The 23,124-nt window shown below is 36.9% G+C and overlaps 1 protein-coding gene across 3 annotated transcripts in view; it reads left to right on the top strand.

Annotated features, from left to right (window-relative positions):
- LOC145765257 (LIM and senescent cell antigen-like-containing domain protein 1) overlaps positions 1–23,124 on the top strand; it is a 50,616-nt gene that overhangs the window by 20,034 nt on the left and 7,458 nt on the right. Inside the window, exons 1-6 of one of the 3 annotated variants that reach the window (XM_082577049.1) lie at positions 2,036–2,886; positions 17,778–17,940; positions 21,297–21,363; positions 21,723–21,915; positions 22,095–22,172; positions 22,399–22,539. In XM_082577049.1, the coding sequence (XP_082433175.1) occupies positions 2,690–2,886; positions 17,778–17,940; positions 21,297–21,363; positions 21,723–21,915; positions 22,095–22,172; positions 22,399–22,539 (839 nt within the window). In that variant the 5' untranslated portion in view covers positions 2,036–2,689. Of the gene's footprint in view, positions 1–2,035; positions 2,887–16,524; positions 16,674–17,777; positions 17,941–21,296; positions 21,364–21,722; positions 21,916–22,094; positions 22,173–22,398; positions 22,540–23,124 lie in introns of those variants that run through there. The other 2 variants (XM_082577050.1, XM_082577051.1) reach the window with 2 other exon arrangements.

Raw genomic sequence — 23,124 nt, 5'->3', positions numbered from 1 at the left:
CTAACTCCTAACTCCTAACCCCAACCCTTAACCTCTAACCTTAACTCCTTACCCTAAAAAAAAATCACCGAATAGTGCTCTCACCGAAAAAGACTCTCACCGAATAGGGAACTCACCGAATCGGACTCCCCGAAACAGGCCATTCCGGTACTACATGGCCTAGACACCGTGCACAAACCTTCAGTACTGATGACTGACTGCCTTATTTGTAATGAAGAGAAACATCACTCCAAAGAGAGTCTTTCCTTTTGCGATTGTTGAATCACATTCCACAAAATGAAAAAATTATTTTTCTTCTACGTCGTTTCAACATCACCAGACGTTGAAATGATCCAAGATAATAAAAAATTGAAAACTTCGGTAGGCGTACGTACCCTATATTTTTGTACATTTTTTAAAAGTTGTGAAGGAGAATTTGCGAATTTCAACTGGTATATTATTCCAAATTTTTGCACCAGAGTATTTTGTAGAGCGTTGCAGATTAGTGGTTCTGTATCGACAATAATAGACGTAACATGTTTGTGCATTTTAAATGATTTTTCATGTTAAAGGCAATCAGCACTTTCAAATCTAGACTAGGTAGCCTATTTTGTACAACCATTTGCTTCATAATTTGAAATGACATTTAGCTGGTAGGCCTAGTGACTTGATATGCAACTTTTTATTTTGTTCTTACCTACTGGTAGCTCTCATAGGTATGGTGATTAATATTACTTTACTGTCAAGAAGTTTTTTTGTGAGCAACAATCCACCACCATCACACATGAAGTTCAAAATTGTGGCTTAGTCCTAGATGAATGAAAGAAAGTTAAGTTGGGAAAAAAAAACATTGTAGAGGGCATCTATGTTGCTTTAAAATCCAATAAAACTTCTTGGAAGATACTTCAGTTGCAACTTCAGCTAAAATCTGCTGTTACTTTTGCTGTGAAGAGCTGTTTTTCTGTCATTACCTGGCAAGAAACTAGCCTAGCTTCGGTGTTTTTTCGCAAAAATACCTTAGCTTTTAGACTGACTTATCGCTGACGTAACCTAGAATCCGTTGCGTCAGCTTCAGCTTGCACTCAGCTGGATCGCTTGCGATTGTCTGCGTGCGACTGCACGAAATGCTTGCGCAATGTAAACAGTCTGATTCACCTGTGTGCAATGGATCGAGCGATGCGTTTTGTCGGAATTCTCACGCAAGAAAAACGTATGTAGTCTACAGACTCTAGTCTACACGCTGTTTTACCCAGCGATTTCTAGCGAGTTTTTGGTGTTTTTAATTCGTAGCACAACTGGCAAAATTTAGTGTTTACTATCATTTATGATCTGAAGACGTTCAAACAACCGATTATTATTATTCTTGCCACAACTTGTACAATTGCGATTGGTTATATTGTAATTCTACACGCTCGATGAAAGCACGAGTACTTGACCAATCCATATTTGGAAGTGTAGAAGTAGATTTGACGTCGACAGCATGTAATTTTTTTTAGCTGAGTGTATTCTAGTATTTTGGCTCAGTTTTATGTTGTTTACTTGTATGCTTATTTTAATCCACTTGCTGTTTTTGCTGGCTTGCTTGGTGATGAATAAGTAAGTTTTTTATCTAAATTTTGTGTCTAAAACCTTTTTTATTTACAAGCACAATCATCAAAAATGTGATTTTAAACGGAAACGAAGTCTGTGGGCTTACAAGAAGGCTATCACGATTTATTCCAAATATTACTGTCACGGTTACAGACAAAATTATCTTTTCATATCGTTATATTGCGCCTTACTGCTATACTAAAGATATCAATCGCTATTTCTGCTTTCTGGGCTTGCTTGCCTAATAGCTGTCGAAAAGCAAGTCAAAACTTCTCTAGTTGAATCACAGAAAGTCAGCATTGCGGCAACATCTGTAGAGTAAACTCTCGCCTCAGGGAATGTCTATTTTAGGTCAGCAAGACGACACCTGCAGAAAATCGGCGACAGTTACCTTACAAGGCGCCAACGCTATAGACCTAAATCGCAGTGAAAGCATTCAGCTGGAACAAGCAGATTTTTTTGTCTTTGTCAATTCTTACAGCTGAAAGAACACAAACAGCTAGGATAAGCCTTTCAGCCATCTTTGTTTGGAACTGCAAATTAAGAACGGCGTCTGTTAATTTTCTATTTGTAAAATCAGATACTCCTTGCTCTACTAAGTATAGAGATGTATATTGTTCTCATTCAGATTAAAAGGTTTTTAAAACATTAAAGATGGAAAGTTTATCTGACATGCATAGGCTTAAGCTCAGAGGTCATAAACACGATATAATTAATTTACTTGCAAACTCTAACCAAATCAGCTCGTGATTTTATGTCTCCCAGTTCATCGCATAGATTTAACTTCATTTTTGTGCTTAACATTAGTCTATTATTCATTTCATTGCGTTTTGTTGTAGTTCCCATATCCCTGGTAGTTCCTTCCTATCAAGGCTCATTGCGCAGCAGCAATTCATTCTGTACATATAGCCTGTTGGTGGTTAGTTTTTAGTAGTGACCCGAGACATGTTAAAACCCATTGCTCATTCTGGATATATATACCTGTAGTAGATCTACTAGATCTGTAGGCAGTAGATCTGTAATTTTTGTAAAGTTACTGGTTTTGAAAATACCTTGTTTGCTTTTGAATGTAATTAAGTAAAAAACAATAAAGTAAAATAAAGGTTTAAGAGCAACTAAAATGGCTACAGCAGTTTTAAACGGATCTGGAAACGACGGAGTTGTGCTTCCCATTCACAAAATTAAGCAACCAGGATCAGTTCTTCCGGCAGAAAACTTCCAATACGAGCAGGAACAATTGAAGCAAAGCGCTAAGAATAGCGATCCGAATACCGGTGGGATCCGCCCAGTCAGCTCATTTGAACCATTAGTGCCGAGGTAATGTTTTAAATTCTGATGGTTTAAGATTGGCTGACTTTTGTGCAAAATATCAACATAAACAAAATAACTCTTTTTTCAGGCCAACTCTTTGTTTGATGGCATTGAAAAGGTTTATTAAATGTATACTATGTGAAATCACAATGCTTTGCTTGGGTTTGTTAATGACGTTTTGTAGATTAATTATTCTTAACACCAGCCATACATCAAAAGTATGTCTTCACAAAAAAATTACAATAAGACCAGATCCTAACAATAAAAAATGCATAAAATATATTCACCACAAAATTTCTGAAACTTAGTATTAAAATATGTAAGTATTTGGATTCTATTTGAATAATGACCTTCTGATGATCCTCCTTTTAGGTAAAACAAGCTGTCAAGGGTTTAGACTAGAGAGTAATAACTATATTTGATTTAAGTATGTGGTATTAATAATGCTTAATGCCAAGCGCAATGCTAAGCCGAGCTCTACTTTTACAGTAGGTATATAAATGAACAGTGTATACGTATAGTAGTAGTTGTACCTGCAGACAGTGCACACCGTTTCGGCCTTCCAGCCTCCTCAGTGCAGTAGATATGGCCTCGGAGATATAACATACCTCTGTGTGACCTTTTCCCATGTGTGGAATCCAAGCTCCAAAAAATGGTACTACCGCCAACCTTGCCAATGATATTACCGCCAAGGGCTCAAACTGCAAGCAGTGAGCTTTGCGCAATGCACAGCAAGGTGCCTCCAGTGAAGTGCTCAATCGGCATAAGCCAAGAGCGTTCATAACTGTAGACAGTGCACACCGTTTCGCCCTTCCAGCCTCCTCAGTGCAGGAGTATGTATTATATTTTGCAGGTTAGTTAAAAAATAAAATGCTTGCTGTCAATACTTTTTTTCAATTACACAACTACAGAGCAATTCAAGGCGAATTATTGAAACACGGAGTGGAAGCAGCCATTCGCAAAAGAAGCGGTAGTGATGACAGGGTTATAACAACTTTTACCGCCAAAGTTGATGTTACACTTGGAAATTCCTGTTGTTTTAAGCAAGGCGTGCTTGGCAAATATGACGCTGCATGGTCACAGTGAAGCTGTGTGTTTCACTAAGTGTCGTAATATAGAACAAACCACTAACGACGTGTTTTATGAGAGGTTGTCAGAGATTAGATCAAACAGTTGTGATATGTAGAATTCCAAAACGTTTTCTTGTCCTTGTACCAGGACACGTTACTTTGTGAATGCTTATTGTAAGAATAGCATTGCGTTTTGTAAAAGTTCTATTTTTATCACACTTTTTTTCTGTGTCACTGTCTTCTGAATATTTTGTGTGGTTACTTCAACTATCCTTGCCGTTCGTGAAAGTTTAACGGTTTGTTTGTTCTTCTCTCGTGTTGTGTTGGTGATGCCTTCAACATTTAGTTGCAGAATGGTCACTCCTTGACCTACAACAGCTGGTGCTGTTCGCCCTGACAAGGGCGCTGTGCTTGGTCTGGGGGTACCATTCTGATGATTGTTCTTCCGCATGTTGACTTTTATAGCGACAGTTGTAGCAAGTTTAGTTTCCCAAAGTAGGTACTTGCGGGGACGACCACGTGGAGGTACTTGCTTTCGTCCCCCTGTTTGTTTGTTAAGGCGGGACTACAATGATAACGGAAAAGTTGTTCAATTTACTCCCACCTGTGTTGACTGTTTGTCAATCCAAATCTTGTAGCAGGAGAGCAACTGCTTTTCAAGGAGGGTTCCTATGACCTTAACGTACAAGAGTTTTATTTTTGTAGTTGCTAATGACAAGGTTTTAACTTGTGCAAGATGTTACATTGACATTTACAAATAACATTTCAAAAAGTAGAGGTTTTGTATTAAATATACCGTAGTCTATTGAAAAAATCTTCAGAAGCCAAAGAAAACATCCTGCTTTATTGTTACTTCTTAAAAGTTATATTGTGTTTGTCTATGAGATACATATGAAATATAGCTTAATATTGACAGCCTGATTGTCAACTAAAAAAGGAAGTAACCGCAAACAACGGTGAACTAATAACGCACTCATTGGACTAGCAGTGGACTCGGTTGGCACTTAGCAATGAATTGCCAGTGCGCAGTCGCATACAGCATATTACCTAAATTAACTGTGTGTTCAAATCACAACGTTAATTGAAGCACACACGCAAGAAGGTAATCAGTTTTGTTGTCTATACCAAAAACGCATGAGGTCTTTAAAAGAGATTAGGCTTCGTTGTTAAATATTTTGATAAGTCATAATACAACGTTACAATTTCACTATTAAAGATTTACTGTAAAGCTTTTAAGAATATCCCATGTTTAGTTCTAGCCCTTTTAAGGTAGGCCCACAAACAGTTTTACCTCCCTGATAGCGCTGTCTCAACTCTTAACGACATTTACCCAACTGTTTTTAATCTTTCTGACCAAATCTGACTAACAGCAACAGTTTCTGGCGTCTTTTGACGTTGTACTAGTTCAGACACAGGAAAATATTTAAGGAGACATATCGGAGGATTCGAGCTTGGTTATTTGTAGAAGATAAATAATGATGTTTGATTTGTTCTGATTAACCCTTTGTCCTGTGGGGGGGGGGGGGGTCGGGTGGGACTTGGCGCTTTTCAAAGCAATATCACTAAAGAACTACGCAATCCACACCTTTGAAATTTTTTGACTTTTCCTAAAAATTATTCAAGTATTTATTCCGCTTTAAATGACATTGCTATTGTCTATAGTTTTAGAGATATGACATGATTTTCATAACATACTCGGATATTTTAGCCTGCTACTAGCTAGTCCTTTTGTTTTCTAATTATACGGATTAATAGGATTACTGAGCGCCGTCGTGCGTGGAACTGCGACGCAGATATTTCGTGAGTTGGCTTTGTTGTAAAGCATTCGACCGTAATGATTCCGCCTTTTGTTTGCAAACTCGAGTTTTGAGTTGCTTTGATTAATCTTTTAATTACATCTGGGTTTCTTTGAAATTATATCAGAGAGTAAGTATACGATAAGCCATGCTGAAAAAGATGTAATTTTACATAGTTTTCTATGGCCAATACATTTTGTTTCTAACTTATAACAAGAAGCCGTACGAAAATTTCTTGACAAAACTCAGTCTATCTCACAAAACAAACAAACTGATGTGGGAAGTTTTTTGTTGATTTCTTGTCGGAAAGCAACAAGGAGTGAGTTTTTGACCCGCCAATAAACTTCTGCATGTACCGGTACACTTATATTCACATAAATATTTATGGATGTTGTTAAAACGTTTTTATAAAAACGAGAGATTGAAGGATACTGAAAAGAACTTGACATCGTCTATCTAAACTGCTCTGCTTTTGTGGAAAAACACGCGCAGCGAAATTGTTGTGCTTTGACAAACATTGCACATACTGTATTGTCAGCAATGAATCTTTACCTAAATGGTAATTTTGCAGTTGCTTGAGAGATTACAAAATTATTTTTTCTCTACGAGAATTGAAAAGTTTGATATATCTCAGCAGAAACACTATTAGGACCAACTCAATAATTTCAAACTTTGTTTTCAAATGTTGATCTTCAAAAGCTTATTTTCACAAAAGCTTACCTCAAAAAGGTGTAGGCATATATCATTTTCTCAATAAATTTGGATGTTTATGTCATTTGGAGCAAAGTTGTTTGCTTGGTTGAAAGAATCTGAAATCAATGCCTTGTTTTTGTAACGTATCGCAACGTAACCTATCAGTCAGCCGCTTTTGAGCCTTTTTGTTTTCGAATACATTTCCGTGACAAAAGATTGGCTTTTGTAATAACGCCATCAACCGCGAAGTTGCATTCTCTGACTGCATCTAAAACGCGATACCATACTCAGCAATTTTTCTAAAAAATTGTTGCACGAAATACATATCTGACAAAATAAGGGAAATATGTTGAATTGAATTATTTTTTATACGGATTGTTTTCCTTGTCTCCTAAAAGTAACTAAAAAAAATAAAAACGATTTTTATCGTTTGGCATAAAAATATGATATTGAGGTTCACCTTGGTTTGCATGATGAAAAATGAAAATCATAACAAACAATTGTTTCTCTGGGTGATTTTCACAGCTATTTGATCCTTCGCGATGATATCAATTGTAGTTTCTATTACATGAAACCTGTTCAAACTATTTTTTTTAAAAACTGTGGTTGATTCAAGAATATAATACTTTGTAAATATAACTTACTTTATTTTTGTGTTTTTACTTCGACTTTTTCACAAGCAAGACTTTACACAAAACAACTTCAGTGTGAGCCTACCCAATAATGTCGATAAGTTATTTGCAACGTGAGTCGATTGACCAGAGTAGCCTCAGTGGACCAGAAAGCTGTGGCCAAAACTTGATTACTTTTATCAAAAGGTTTGCACATTGGGAACAGCAATCACTTTGTTTCAAATCAGCAAATCACTTTTTGTCATTGGTTCAACGTCTGAACTAATATACAACAAAATTGGTTTTCTGGGTCTTTGGTTCGGAAAAACATCATTATGATGTATTGTTACGTGGTCTATCAGCCAGCAGTAGTTTATGCGCCTTTTGTTTTTGGTTATGTATCAATTACAAAAGATGGCTTTTGCAGTAATGCCGTCAACAGCAAACTGCATCTAAAATGTTATTTCAAAATTTGAAGAGAAAGAAATTTTCTAATGCGTAAGAAATAGCTTGACACAAAATGCATGTCCAACAAATTAGAAAAACATGTAGAAAACCTTATCTTGCAAATCTAGTTGACAACATAAAAAAGCCATTTCAATCGTTTAGACACAAACGTGCATTTTCAAAATATCAAAAACCTTCAATTTTGCCGAAGAAAAAAGTCAAAATTTTAGTGATTTTTTTTGTATGATAATAACAATCAACCTAAAAAAGATTTTTTTTGCAAGATTTGATATCTTGCTAAATGTATTTATTTTTCCTATCGTTATGCCACGACTTTGAGTTTGTCACGCAGAACGGGAGTTCCCTTTGGCAATGTACAAACGACCTTTTCTATAGCCTACCAATACGATTTGACTAAACGATTATTGTCACTACACTTTATCAAAACTGTTTGCAAAATTATTTCATTCAAAGTAATCATTGTTGGTAAGTATGGAAACATATCACTTTTGTAATGCATCGTGACATAGTTTATCAGTCAGGAGTTCTAGACACTTTTTGTTTTTGAAGTGCATGAAGGTCCAAGTTGGAACGAGCTCCTATCGAAGCAAGTAACTACCTTTGGATAGGTTGTGGTTCAAACACCATGTGACAACAATAGGCTAACTTACTTTTCTGTATCAACCGCTAGCTAGAAAGCAAATCAGATACTTTTTACATCGATTCAACGTCTCTAGACGTTGAAACAATGTTAAAAACAAATAAATAGCTCCCTGGGATGTGCTGTAAACTGCAAAGTGTTTCTTGATCATGTATAACCAAATTGGACAGTATGAGTGTAAAAAGAAAACTGAACTGAACACAATTGTTACAAATAAAATGTTTACTAAAGCTCATTGCTTGATTTAGTTTTAATATCAAGCGATGACAGTACATTTGAAAATGTGTAGACTATAACATATGGCTCAAAAATGACTTGAAACAGTTTATGTCTCATTCTCTGCAAATGTTGAGACAAAGCGAAAGATTTTTGCAATGCCTCGGGCAAAACAACAAGCAAACGCAAGTCAGACGCCAATTACGATTTCATTGAAGCGTGGACGATGTCCACGCGTAAGAGATTAAAATCCAACACAATTGAATTATCCCGTCACACTCAATTATAAAGTAATTAAGAAACGATTTCTCAAGTCAAATAAAAAAATATGACCAACCATCAAATTATTTGATTTTTCAAGTTACTCTGTTGAACAAATTGCAAAAGATTTTCGATGCTATGTTGTCAGATAAATTATCTGCATCATGTGAAAATTTGATTGATCTATTTTGCGTGGTTTTTGAGTTACACGAGCTGAAAGTGATAGTGTCGAACCGACCCCCCCCTCCGCAAGTCAACTGGCCAAAATACGTCACAGGAAATAGGGTTAAGGCAGAAATGTTTCAGTGGAATACTGCTCTAACTTAGTTCTCGCTTTTTACGACATAGTACATATTTGAAATTTTATTACGTTAAAATGGACATTAGACGTGTTCGAAACGCTCTTTTTTTATGCGAAACAAAACAAAAACAGTTTTCGTTTAATGACATTTCACTTCGAAATACGTTGTTTCTAACACCTCCAATATTGTTCAGCATCAAATAAAACTCGATGCTGAAGTGTTACGCTTATTCTGTGTTTAGTAGTTTCTAACTGCAATGTGCTGTTTTCCAGTACGTGGTTTATTCTATGGACCAAAATGCGGTTCTTTCATTGGCTGTAAAACTCACTTTTGTTTTTTTCTCAAAGTTTCATATGTTTAGAACTTACGTTACATTAACGACAGTTTTGTTGTGTTTCAATATCATTTTGAATCATCAACACTCTCTGAAGTCACTCAAGAATTGCGTTTTTTTAATAACCGCCTCGGGAGTTGGCATTATACAGATAGTGTTGACTTTTTTTCTTGGTTGTAGTATTTTTATACTTGCTTGTCAGCTGAAGCGGAGATATTTCAATTTCTTGCTTGACTGTTAAGCCTGCATTGATTTGTAAAGCAACATTAATAAGTTCAGCGGCGAATATCACAGAATACATTTAAGTGAGAGAAAGTTTTCGTAAGGCATAATAACGGCTAAGATTGCAGTATTATTATCGATTGAGGCGGTTTGTAATTTGTATGTAGAATTAGATTACCGTTTTTTTTTTTTTAGTATGTCACATTTTGCTCAGCGCAGAAACAACCCTTTTCTACAATTCTTACGGATTCAATTGTTTTTGTAAAAAGCTGCAATTTGAAACAGCAAAATTAAAATTGCTGCAGTCAAAAACAACTTCAGGGTGTAGCTTAGCTCAGTGATGAGCAACCTTTTTGTGACTGTGGACCATAATTTTTTTTTAGAAATATCTGTGGACCATAGCCTTTTTTTGTATATCAGATTTATAATTGTGGCTTATGTTTAGAAAAACAACATATTTATAAGTAATAAATTTAACCAAATATTTATAAGTAGCAATTGACCAAATATCATAAAATTTTACGTCAGTGACTGCCTTGTTCTTGATATTTGTCACACATTAAGTCATAATTACAAGTACAAGTTTGATTCAATCTTAATCTTACTGTACCACGCTTATTAATATCAAGTCGGTTTCTTTTTTTACAAAAAATGTCATTAATAACAGAAAATCCAGCCTCACATGAATATACTTCAGCGGCATATAAGATAATCAGTCTTCTGCTCTATTACTCAGTCAGTTACTTTTAACAATATCGTTATGTTATCCGCTAACTAGTAACTATTCAGCACTTTCAACTCATCTCAGTTCTCAGTAGCTCGGGAAAAAATAGCAAACAACTGATCGTAACCAAAAGCGAAACATGGGGATTCCTCAAGAAATCGTAAACACATATTTATAATATTGTTCGGGGCCAATGATATGTCACAAGCACAGTGAATACGGAGTTAAATTGCTAATAACTTAGCATTGGTACAATACAATAACAATATGTGTGTCTTTAATTATTTTATCCGTGGACCACCGAAAATTTTCTGTGGACCACTTGTGGTCCACCTGGACCACGTTGCTCTTCACTGGTTAGCTGACCTCTAAACTTTTAATTAGTCTCTTGTGTGATAAAGCACAACTGCTAAACTCTATTTAAAAAAACATTATCCGGCTTTATTAAATGTAATACACTGTTATCTAAATTTTCTAAAGGATTGGTGACGGTTTAGAACAGAATTAATTTAGTTGCTCAGTTTATTGGGTAATTAAGCCCCGAGGCAAAATAATGTTTGGTTGGCTGTATTTTTTCTGTTGTGACGTCAAAGGTTTGTTGAAGCGGAGCGGCATGATAGGAATGCCAAGGCTTTGTGCTTTTTCTCCAGAACCAAATATTTGTTCTGCTACAGCGATGTTGATTTAGAATTTGGCCAAATCTATGCTGATCTACTTCTAATGTTCTTACCCAGTTAGACGAGGCAGTGTTGATATCGATATCATGTTTCGTTGCAATAAACTGAAAAGGCGCCAAAGTTGGTCTTTTTTGTAATCTACTAAATGTAGCCTAATACGAATTTACGCTATTTACATTTCAGCAACAGCGTTGTGTTGTTATTTGGGCAATGGGCAGGCGTTAGTTTATCTTGTACGTTTGTATCTGAAATGTTATTTCATCTGAGACTACCAACTGTTATTTCTGCATTTGCTTGTTAGTCCGTGAGGTAGGCTACTATCAGAGGCTTTATCTGTCCGAGATTAAAACCAACAAAGCAACCCACCTCTCGAGATTGTTTTGAGACGTAATTTCCAGGTCTTAAGTTTCTAAATGTAGTATTAGCGTTAGCAGGCGCGGATCTAGGAATTTTTTTTGGGGGGGGCCAGAAAATTTGAAAATGAATTAAAAAGTAAACAGATAGCCTATGAACAATCAGTGGCGTAGCCAGGAATTTGGGGGGTTTTGACGGCCGGCGGCGAAGCCCGACGGCGTGTTCGCCAAAGGCGACACCCAGTGGCGGGGGGTCTGGGGGACCTCCCCCAGAAAATTTTGAAAAATTACTTTGAATTTGGTGCATTCTGAGAGCATTTTCAACAAAAATATGGGTATAAATATTCCTGTAAAATGGTGCTGTCCGGTGGGCATCCAGGCCGGATAGCGACTGTCAAAACAGCGACTGTCATAATGGCGACTTCATAATAGCGACGTAATGAAGTGAGCGACATTCCAAACAGCGATTGTATAAATGCCGACTGCATTAAAACAGCGACTGTTATGATAGCGACATAACACTTTGTGGCATATTTTTGAATTTTATTTATTGTAGGCGCCATGGCACCAGCTTGACAATGATTGCCTAGTCTAGTTGATCTGTGATAAAGTTTGTAAAGTATTTTTAGGGTAGTTTTAGTTTACAAGTTTACAGTTAGAATTAGTAGGCTAAGGTATTGGAAGTACAGATGCTCAGCTTCTTGGTCAAAAACGTCATGAGTCAGAATCGACCAAATATAGGGTGAAGTGTGTGAATACCATCCAGGCAAAAGCTGTTTTATGCCTTTGCTGCTGTAACTTTCATTTGCTATTTTGTCATCTTAAACCTTAACTTGTAGGGTTAGAAAATAGCAAAGCAAAGGTAAAGTAGTGAAGGCACTATATGTACCTACTTCACCCTCTATTTGTTGGTCAATTCCAATCTATGACGTCATGGCATTTTGACTGGTGCATAGACTTGAATACTAGCTCCTGTGTCTGTATTTTATATGTTGTACTAATTGCTTTTTACAAAGTTTTATTTTACATTTTTGGTCAATTTCAATGTGTTAGTTTTGACTAAGGCGGAGACTTGTATACCAGCTTCGACAGAGTCAAACTTCATGAATAGGATTTAATAAAAGTCAAAACTTGGATTTAATAAAAGAAGTGAGGTCGCTGTTGTGGCAGTCGCTGTTTTTGATGAATCGCTGTCGTGTAGTCGCTCTATTGACAGTCGCTGTTTTAAATGAATCGCTGTCGTGTGGTCGCTCTATTGACAGTCGCTGTTCTGACAGTCGCTATTTGGAACCCGAGCCGTCCGGTGGCATAGCAAAAGGATAAGATCATGTTTTCTTCGGCATTTTTTCGGTAATAAAGCTAAGCATCTATGTATTCTTGTTGCTAATTCCTGGCTGAGATGTTTGAATGTTTGGTATTGGCAAAACTCGCTCTTTTAATACAGTTTCGCTTAAAATTAGGCACACTTTGTTTTAGAGACATGGAGACTGAAAGCATCATTCTTAATCTCGTGACGTCACACGCGTGCCAAAGGGGGGGTTGTAAGTCAGCTGTGGGACTAATAGCATATCGAAGCTGTTTAGAAGCATATCAAACCATTCAACAATTTCTCACAAAATTTCGGGGGGGGCCCGGGCCCCTTGGGCCCCCCCCATAAATCCGCGCCTGAGCGTTAGCATAACCTTTAACCTTCATTTTAATGTTTGATCAGGAGAGTCGAAGTGACCTTAACAATTTCAATTCTCAACGAAGGTAGTTGAAACTGTAAAATGACAATCCCGCGTCCTGAGTATCCATAATTGTTGCCAAGATCAAGCTCACAAAGAAGCTGTTCCAGTCCGAGGTTAAAGATCAAATCCATCAAGTTGTTCGTGTGTATCGTCTCAACGTTTGCAGTTGTAGAAGCAATAGGCTATAAAAACAACCTTTGTAGTTTGTGAGCTGGAGAACTGGGATGTTGTTCCAATAAATGTACAATTTTGTGATCGCCAATAGCGTAAATAACTAAATATAGATGTTTTGTTTACTATACAAATCAAATTATTTGATCTATTCCTTAAACACGGTTTTGACTCTACTGGTAACGTTTGAATTTGGCGAGGTAAATGCCGAAGTAATCTAAACAAAATATAAAATGCGTCGGCAAAAAAGTGCCGACGTAAATTTTGAAAACGTATTGATCACAGAAACCCAGTCAGCAAATCAACCCTTTTTACACTGATTTAACACCTGCAGACATAAAATAGAGCTGACTTACTGACGTGAAAGAGTGTTTCCGGTGGTTTAAAGGGAAAACTGTAACTCCTGACGTGATTGTTCGATAGAAAGATCAAAACCATCGATTTCAAACAAAACTAGGCCAATAAAATGTACGATTGAGAATTAGATTAAAAAACGACAAAAGATGTTTTGTAGTTTTGGTCGCAAACATAAATAATGCAGTTCAGACGTTCTCTACATTTGTTTTTCGATTTGAGTGCCGAAAACGTCACGCAATTTAAAAATGGTTAGGCTACCTTGTCCTTATGCAAATTACTGTTAAACCATGAAGATTTACCACTGCCGTTGGCGATGGGTGTATTGCGTTCTACTTTTCGAGCATGTTTACTTTCTTTTTGTGTTTTATTCTGTTAGTATTGTTTTTTGTGTGATCAGTTGCCTGCATTAACGACCTCTATAACCGCTATCATTACCAAGCCAACCTTACACCACTATTTTATGCAGGCGCTAAGGTTTGAGATCGAATACAACGATCTTCTTGCGTTAACAACGCCTAAAGGGCGGAGTAACACTGTTGCAGTTAAACGATCATGACATGTTATGTATCAAAAACGATTATACACGCAAAAATCGTAAAATTGATCGTTCTTTTTGCTTACTGAGCAGTCAATATTATTTCCCAATAAGCAGTTATTTTGTCTCGTGAGTTATTATTATTGCTCAACAAGCACATGCAATTTTGGAATCGTTAAGAAATCATTAAACCAAAAATGCAGTTTGAATTACCGAAAATAAACGTGATCAAAGTTTTTACGTCGGTAATAATTTTGCCCGCAGTAAAAATATGCTAATATCGAAGCCTATATTCGTGAATACATTCAACTAATATGAAACGTATTTTCCCAGCCAGCAAATCAGCTTTTTGCATTGATTCAACGTCTGCAAACGTTGGAAAGATAGGTACACGGTAAAGGTGTTTTTAAGTTTATAGAAAACCTTCTGACATATGAGGCACCGTAGATGAATTGCATATTTTCAAGTAGAATGCTGGCATTGCACCAAGTGTGAAAAGCTGTAGAATTACTGAGTTATAACACAAGAGTAATGTGTGAGCTACTTTTGTCCAAGTGAGAGAGCAGCATTTGTAGTGACAAAGCTGAATTTTGGAATATATCACGAAGGCGACGGTCTGTCTCTGACCTGTCCTCAGTATAGCTGCTTTACTTGTTTCAAGTTTTTCCAATTATTGTAATATAGTTTCGGGAGAGAGTTTTCTTTCTTGTACCAAAAACAGGCAACACACAATAATACAACAGGGTTGAGCATTATAACAATGTATTTTACATATTTACAAATAGCTTTAACAGTCGAGTTTTCGGCTTAACTTAAGCCCTCATCAGAAATCTGAAAATACTCATAAAATGCAATCAATTTCATTTTTATGAAGGTAACTAGCTAACTGACTATTTGCATCAAAAAATACGCAGCGATTAAAAGCAATAGTAAAACAGACGGCAAACAAATTACTGTACATTAGGAAAAGGCAACTACGTAACTACAAAAGAATTTGCACCACAGGGTACGTGATACATGTAAGTTTGTAAATGTGTTTTAATTTCTCTGTTTCAATATCAAAACAGAGCATCAGTACAACAAATCACTTTAGCCCGAGCTAATAGGCACATGATCAAACCAGATTTCCATGGGCATAATGCATCAAAATTTAAAAACAAACCAGTATGGGTTGGTTTGCGCCAAACCCAAGTATCAGATCCAGTGCCATTAACTTTAATTTCTACGTCCAAAAATTGCAAGGTTTTGTGTGCTATTTCAATTGTAAATTTGATGTTTTCGTGTTGAGAGTTCGGCAATTCTAAAAAAGCTTCACATGAGGTCTCCTTATTAAATACCGCAAAAATGTCATCAATGTAACGTAAGAACAACTTTGGGTGAAATGCTAGATGCTTATTAAATTGTTTTGTTTCCAAATGTATCCAAAACGGTGGTGGAATGGCGCAACAAATAAGGCGTTGGCTTTCTAATTATGCAAACCTGGTTCGACTCCCGGCTTCAGCTGGTTGTTGAAAACGCTCTCACTCACCTTTACCTAGGGTGTAATAAATTGGGTGGGCATATTTGCTGCAGGAAAGGCGGCCGAGAGAAAGGAACTGGCCTACTCTCCTTAGTGCCGAACGCTTAGTACAATGAGAACCTTATCTTCTCATACCCAACGCTTGAATCAAGTATATATGGGACCATCTTTACCTTTTTTTCCAAATGTGCCAGAAAAAAATTAGTAATAGTTAGGCCTAATGGGGATCCTCTGGCAACATTGTCAATTTGTTTCAACAATTGCTTTTTGTACATAAATATGCCTTCGGTAGCTAAATTCATTAACTTGACAAATTACGTCACGCTTGAAAGCCAATTGAGTTGGTTGTGTTTCCGAATAAATGTAGTCAGCAATGATGTCAACTGTCTCTTTCAAATGTACGTTGGTATACATAGATTTAACATCATAACTGACCATTATTTGTCCGGAAGACGGATCATTGTCTTTTAGTTTTTCCAAAAAATGATTTGCGGAGTTATGCATATACGAATTTGGAATGTACGGCTTGATCATACTATCTAATCTAAGAGTTTTTGCCAGTTCGTATTCCGGAGAGCCTATAATAGAAACCGCAGGCCGAAGAGGGTTAACTTCCTTGTGCACTTTTACCAAGCCATATAATTTACTGGAGTTACTGCCCGATAGAATCACTTTCGCTGTCAAGTGTTTGTCGAAGTCTTTAAAATACTTACGAATGTAGTACGCAATTGATTTTTCGTTTGAAATGATAGGATGTGATTTGCCGCTGTCTGAAATTCATTCGATTTATCATTGACTATAGAGTGTAGAGTCCAGTTCCTAATGTAATTTGTTTTCCGTCTGTCTGTCGTTTTCCATACTATTGCTTTTAATGGCTGCGTATTTCTTGATGCTTATAGTCAGTTTACCTTCATGAAGTTGAAATTTATTGCATTTTATAAATATTTTCAGATTTCTGATAATGAGTTAAGCCGAAAACGTTCGACTGTTAAAACTATTTGTAATATATCGTAATGTCAAACAACGCACATTTGCGTGGTTTTGAACTGAGTGATTCAAACCTGTTTCGCCGACGAACTGAACCAAGTAAAGATGCATTGCCGAATGGTGACAGGTAGGCTTGGTTCGTAGGGCTGTATTACTTGCTGGGGGTTAGTTTTTCTTCTTCATCTATCTTGATGATGTGAAGTTGGTAAATTTGTTTGCAGAAGGTCTACTGCAGTTAAACTGCCAAATAAGAAACTCATCCCTAGACAAAATCAATACAATCATGCAAGATTGTTTGTGGTTGCCATGCATGACTAGAAGAGTTAACGCGTGCCGGGTACTTCCGGTTTTAATGTGCTGTTTGTAGCTTGTATACGAATGGCCACGATTGGTTTTGAAATACCGTACAGGTTGGGCAAACCATGACCCGAAAATGTTACTGATTTGCTTTGGTGCAATGTAGTAGAACATTATACTGACGATGAGTCTCGGATTGACCAAAGATAATGTCAAACACAAAATCCAGACAGCAAATCAACCGTTTTTATACATTGCTCCAACGTCTGCAGACTTTGAATTAATGTAAAAAATGGTTGATTTTACTGTCCGGAATGAAGCCTTAGATGCTAGTTACTGCTTCACATGCCAGTCACATATATTAAGTAGCCATAAAGCACGTAGGACATCGGTTTATCAAATATATGTCGCAGTGAATATTTGCAATTTTTTAGAAGTGCTTCTATTAAATAACCGAAACTGGATATGTTTGTATTGAAACATTATACATCTCATCGTTTCGTGCAGACTTTCTACGTTATTGCTACAAGTACAATGTAATCTCAATTCAGTTACTTTTTCACAAATCAAAGCAGGTCTTTTTCTACTGCAATGGATTAGTCAGCAAATTCTACTGTGGCTAAATAGGTACTGTAATATCGTTGGGGATGCGTACAGCATGATTTAAAATGCACCATCTCGTGTTGATTTACCTCTCTCGGTCTGGGGTCTGCTACAGTCCGATTCGGTGAGTTCCTAACCCCTAACCCTAATTTGGCAATGATAATTAGGCTACGGTACCCGATAATTAAAAAAAAATGAAAAAATCACCGAATAGGGATCGGACTCACCGAATCGGACTCACCGAAATGGGCCATTCCGCTCGGTCTGTAGTATTAAGACATTAGTTTTTTTTCTTTTAAATATAATCCCCAATTCTTGTTTTTCATTTCAGTGTGAGCATGACCAGCCAGCTGTCGCAGGCAGTCTGCGTGCGGTGCCGGGCTGGGTTCAATGCCAACGAGCAGATGGTGAACTCAAATGGTGAAATTTACCACGAGGAATGCTTTGTGTGCGCTCAGTGCTTTCAAAAGTTTCCAGAAGGATTATTTTACGAGGTAAGATCTTTTGTTTCTTGCTTGGTTTTGATGTGTGTGAATATTGTGCTTGGATTTGATTGTTAGAAAAACGGTCTATTTAAGACCGACTAAAGAACGTTCAGCTGCCTAGAAAAATATAAGTGAAAACTGTAGGAACGATTTCTAGAAATTTTCGTAACTTTGCTGAATACATATCTGATGGTTGGGCATGTCAAAGTTAGATGCAAGTTTGCTACGTGCATTCGTGCAAATAGCACCTAAATGAACGGGCGCCACAGTGCTCCGCACCTAAATATCCAGACGCCACAGTGTGCGCGCCTATTTGACCGGCGCCTAACTGTCTGCGCCTAAAAGACTTGCTCCCAAAAACAAGACATCAAACAGCGTTAAGACTACTACTTTAATTACATGTCGTGCTACGTCTTATGTGCTACGCAACGGGAGGGCAAATGTTGCGCAAATTTTATGGCAAAATTGATGGCAAATGTTTTTCATAAAAAAAAATATTTGTTGGAATAAATTCTTGTTCTTCAGTTGGCTGTGTAAATGGTTCATCGTTCTACCAAGCATTTTTTGGTTCATCAGAAACTTATTTTTAGAATTTGAATTTTCTCAATAATTAAAAGAACCAACTGTTTGAAATATCAAAAATAAACAGAGAAATTGAATATTTTTTGTTTCAAATCCAGCATTTAGGTTATTGTTGATCAAAACAAAATATAGTTGAACATCATTACTAAACACGGAGGGTAATATTTTTAATTCAATTGAAAAGCAACTTGATTCATACACTAAAGGGGTTTTGACCAGTAATAGATGGTCAAAACTGCCCGGTTTTAACCGGGCGGTTTAAACCGCCCTGGTTTAAACCGATCAACCCTGAGCCACAAGCTGGCCTGGAATAATAAAGTTAATTTATTACTAGGGCCCACAAAAATCAATAAAGTCAAAATTTTTTAAGGACCTCGTCTGTCCGCGAATCAAAGAAAAAAGTTGTTTTCATCACCTAGGTCCTAGGGGACTGTTTCTAAGAAGTTTATAGGTCAAAATAAAGTCAAAATTTGTCAAATTATGGCTTTTAACAAACTTTTTGTGTTTTTTTAGAGTAATTTTTGTCAAAATCTTCATAAAAGCATTTTAAATCAAGAACTGCGACACAATTAAACCATATTAGGCTAACCCATAAAAGCAGGAAATATATCACAATGCCCACTTGGATCAGCAGTAACTTTTATCGCAAGTTGTCCATTGTTTATTCATTGTTACGTTTTAAATAATTCTTATAAAACACTTCCTCTTCACAAACGTGGTTTTTTCGAAGATCAACAGTTTGGATTTCAGGAATAGCTTACTGACATTCTGTAATACAAAATTGCCTAAGCAAGCTAAATCGTCTTCAGCAAAAGTTAGGCAGATTGGTCGAGATTTTCCTGGTGAATTTAATGCAACTCCCGATTTAAGGTGCAATTTTTGCAAGTTTATAGTGAAGTGCGAGAAAATGTATTTTGTTGAAAGCCACAGGAAAAGTAAGCGCTATCAAGCTGGATTGGAGCGACAACAAGCATCGCAATCAAAGCAAACTTTTATTGAACACGTTTGGGTGTGAAATCGACAAGATATTATGTTTGAGTAACTGGTATAAATTCAAGAAAGAACTGTGGCCTCTACAAACAAACAATTTCGTTAGGTCAAAATAAAGTCAAAATTTGATAAAAATTAAAGTAAAAAAAAAATTCTTGTAGGTCAAAGTAAAAATGGCCTATTTATTACGTTTTAAGGAAGCGTTTGCCAAATTCGCCACTGATATGTCGACCGTGGTAATGACTCATGCGTAACAAATATGGGTGGGAAATTTGGCATTGGATCTTTGCATGCTTGTCTTATATCATTACGGCTTGGTCACCTTTTTTTTTTTTTGTTTGTGTCACTGTTTTTATTTCCACATTATCGTTTCTTCTGCACTCCGACAAAGAAAAATAAATATACACAGAGTACAACTGCAAAAAACTGTACGTTTTAATGGGGAGGCTATAATATGATCGCAAACAAAACATTAACTTTATTTTGCGTTTGCTTCATTTCGTATGGCGGAAATCTATCGAGTCGGATTCGATGTAGGCCTATCTAGGTTACTCTAGCTGTCCTGTAAGCGTTTATTTTTCTAGAGAAGCATGGTCTATCAGAGCTGCTTCTTGGCGGCCAAATTCTCTCGCGTGGCAGCCAAAACAAAATATCTGTTAAACATTGTGTTTATAAAAATCCGTTAATTGATATCGTGTTTTTGCGTTTACTCAGATAAGAACAACGCAAACAAGGACCTGAAACATGTTTGCAGTTGTATTTAGATGCACTGCTTCCCACGTAGGTGTAGAGCTAGTCTTGGAGTTTTTATAGATCGACAGCGACATTCATACTTTGCTTTGTTTGTGAAAAAATATTGCAAATGCGAGAAGAGAAAAACACTTCGAATACCAATGAAATAGCGAAATGTTGGCTTGTGAAAGCCGGCCTAATATGGTAATTTCGAAGGCCATTTAACTTTTGATAACTGTTTATTTATTTTTCTTGAGACTTATTCGCTGACAGTTTACTTAGTTACTGGTTGACCACTATTTTTTTTTGGGCTGAGAGTTTATTTAATTAACCCCTATAGTTAATCATGAAACGCCTTTAGATAACTGTTTTTTTTTTGAGTTTTTGTTGACACTTTACTTGGTTAACCTGTACTAGAAACTAATTCCTTTGAATAAACAGATGCCGCTGTGAAAGTTTAGAATTCTCCGAAAAGGGCGTTTTCCAAACTTGGATTTCTCCGAATCGGCCTCTCCAAACCAGATTCTCCGAATAGTAGCAGATCGATTGCCCTCCCCCTCCTGAAATATTTGGATAAACATTTCACCTTCTGTTACAGCATCACTTGAAGGAGTTTTACTATGGATTTTGGCTACAAGTAGTCTCAGAATGCTCAATTTTAAAGTAATTAATTCAAAATTTTATGGGAGAGACCCCAGCTGGGTACTGCGCTTTCGCCAACTCGTCGGGATCCCTGACATGTGCAATGATACTTATTTTCCCTCTCATATTTTTGTTTGCTACGCCCCTGCTCGGACGCACAGGGCACACCGGAACTATAGCCCACTTCATGTCATATATAGGCTATGAATAAAATGCAAAGAATAAAATCTGTTAAGTTCATGAATAATTTTATACGCTGTTTTCAACCTTTGATCTGCTGCAAAAGCTTTTAAATCCTGTCCTGGTCCTGACCTTTCGCGAAAATCAAGATCCGGCGGATCCTGCAAGATCTTGATCTTGTGAACATCGTTGCTAAATTACCAAAGAATGTAATCATCACATTTCCGTCCCTTTTTTAGTTCGAAGGAGTCAAGTATTGTGAGCACGATTTCCACATGTTATTTGCTCCATGCTGTGGAAAGTGCGGTAAGTATAAATAAGTTTGTCCTATTTTCTTGATGAACTTGGTCATCGAGAAATTTGTCAATTTTTTCTAATCTTTAACCGACTTTTAAAAAATCTATATCTTTGCTTCTGTAGAAAATCCGCAGTAAACGCCTTTTTGTACATGTTTAGTTTCGGCCAAATTTTGCTGATACCAATACTAAAAAAATGGCCGATATCACTGATACCGATACATCGGTACATCTCTAGTTTAAAGTTTTTCGAACAAGTAGTCTTCAGTAACGAAATAGCCACTGTCTTACTACTCTCTCGTGTGTGATACAGTCTTCACCGTTGCAAGTACTCAATTGCTTGATTTTCATCATTCCTTACTTTTACAGAGGAGTTCATCATTGGCCGTGTGATCAAAGCCATGAACAATAACTGGCACCCGGAATGCTTCACCTGTCAGCTCTGCGATACTCCTTTGGCTGACGTTGGCTTTGTTAAAAATGCTGGGAGAAGCCTTTGCAGGCCATGTCATAACAGAGAGAAGGCTCTTGGCCTGGGAAGATATGTCTGCAATAAATGCCAGTGAGTGTTTTACAAAGATTTGTATCGTAAGTTTCTTAATTTCTGTTGTGGGATGCAAACATTTTTGTGTACATTTGTTGTTTTTTTTCTTAATTTGTTTCGTACAATTGAATATACTGTTCGAATGTTCTTTACGGTTCAAAGCGGTTAAATGAAACAGCTCTCATTTTTTAATGCAGCACCATCATTGAGGACGAACCTCTTCGCTTCAAGGGAGATCCCTACCACCCGTTCCACTTCAACTGTGACAACTGTGGGTGAGTTGAAAAGGCATATTAAAACTTTGGCATGGTGACACTATTGGGAGTGGTCCTGTACTAGGAGTGATGACGTTATTGACTTGACATGGCGTTATTCAGCTGACCGTTGAAAGGGCGGTTTCGTTCTGACATTGTTATTTTTTGTGCGGATAAAATATATAAGTAATTGTGTCTTTTCTGTTAGCGGCTCATTTACCAATCGAACTGTTTTGTTCGTTTTCAGCAAAGAACTTACTTCAGAAGCACGAGAGCTGAGAGGCGAACTATTTTGCCTCCCTTGTCACGACAAGCAGGGCATTCCTATATGTGGAGCTTGCAGGCGACCAATTGAAGAAAGAGTTGTCAGCGCCATGGGAAAGCACTGGTAAGAAGTGGTTCGGGCAAGAGGCCCATGTTACACCATTGAGTTGCGGTAAATATCCAACTCTGCAAAAACTTCAGCATGTTCCACATTAAGTAGTAGATGTGGAACATGCTGAAATTGGAGTGTGATTAATGGTTGATCAGCTCAAAACACTGCGGTATTTTGAAAAAATATGTTGTTACTTTGGTGGCAGTTGTTAAAACTTGGGTTGTAGTTTGATTGTCGATTGAAGCATCAATTTTTTTTATCAAATTGTGTGGGAAAGATCGCCTTGGCACTCAATGTAAACATGGAAACTTTCAAGCATTTCACCAAACTTTCGAGTGTGCACTGGATGCAGGGCCGTGTGAGCACCGTCTTGTCCTTAGTGATGTACCGAAAGCAAGATTTTGGCCGGAGGCAGGATGTTCCGGCCTTTGTTAATGTCTACCTCATATCGAAAACTTGCGGCAAAAAATTGATAATTATCCAAGTGAAGGGTGGCCACATTGAAAATAAATAAATAAATTTATTCCTAGTAATGAAAGCTTTCTTAGTGATACTTTTTTGATGAAATTATATTTATTTTCTATTAATAAATCGTTT

The sequence above is a fragment of the Aplidium turbinatum genome, chromosome 2 (assembly GCF_918807975.1).
Source record: "Aplidium turbinatum chromosome 2, kaAplTurb1.1, whole genome shotgun sequence".
Lineage (NCBI taxonomy): Eukaryota > Metazoa > Chordata > Ascidiacea > Aplousobranchia > Polyclinidae > Aplidium > Aplidium turbinatum.
This window is presented reverse-complemented; position numbering and strand designations above follow the sequence as displayed.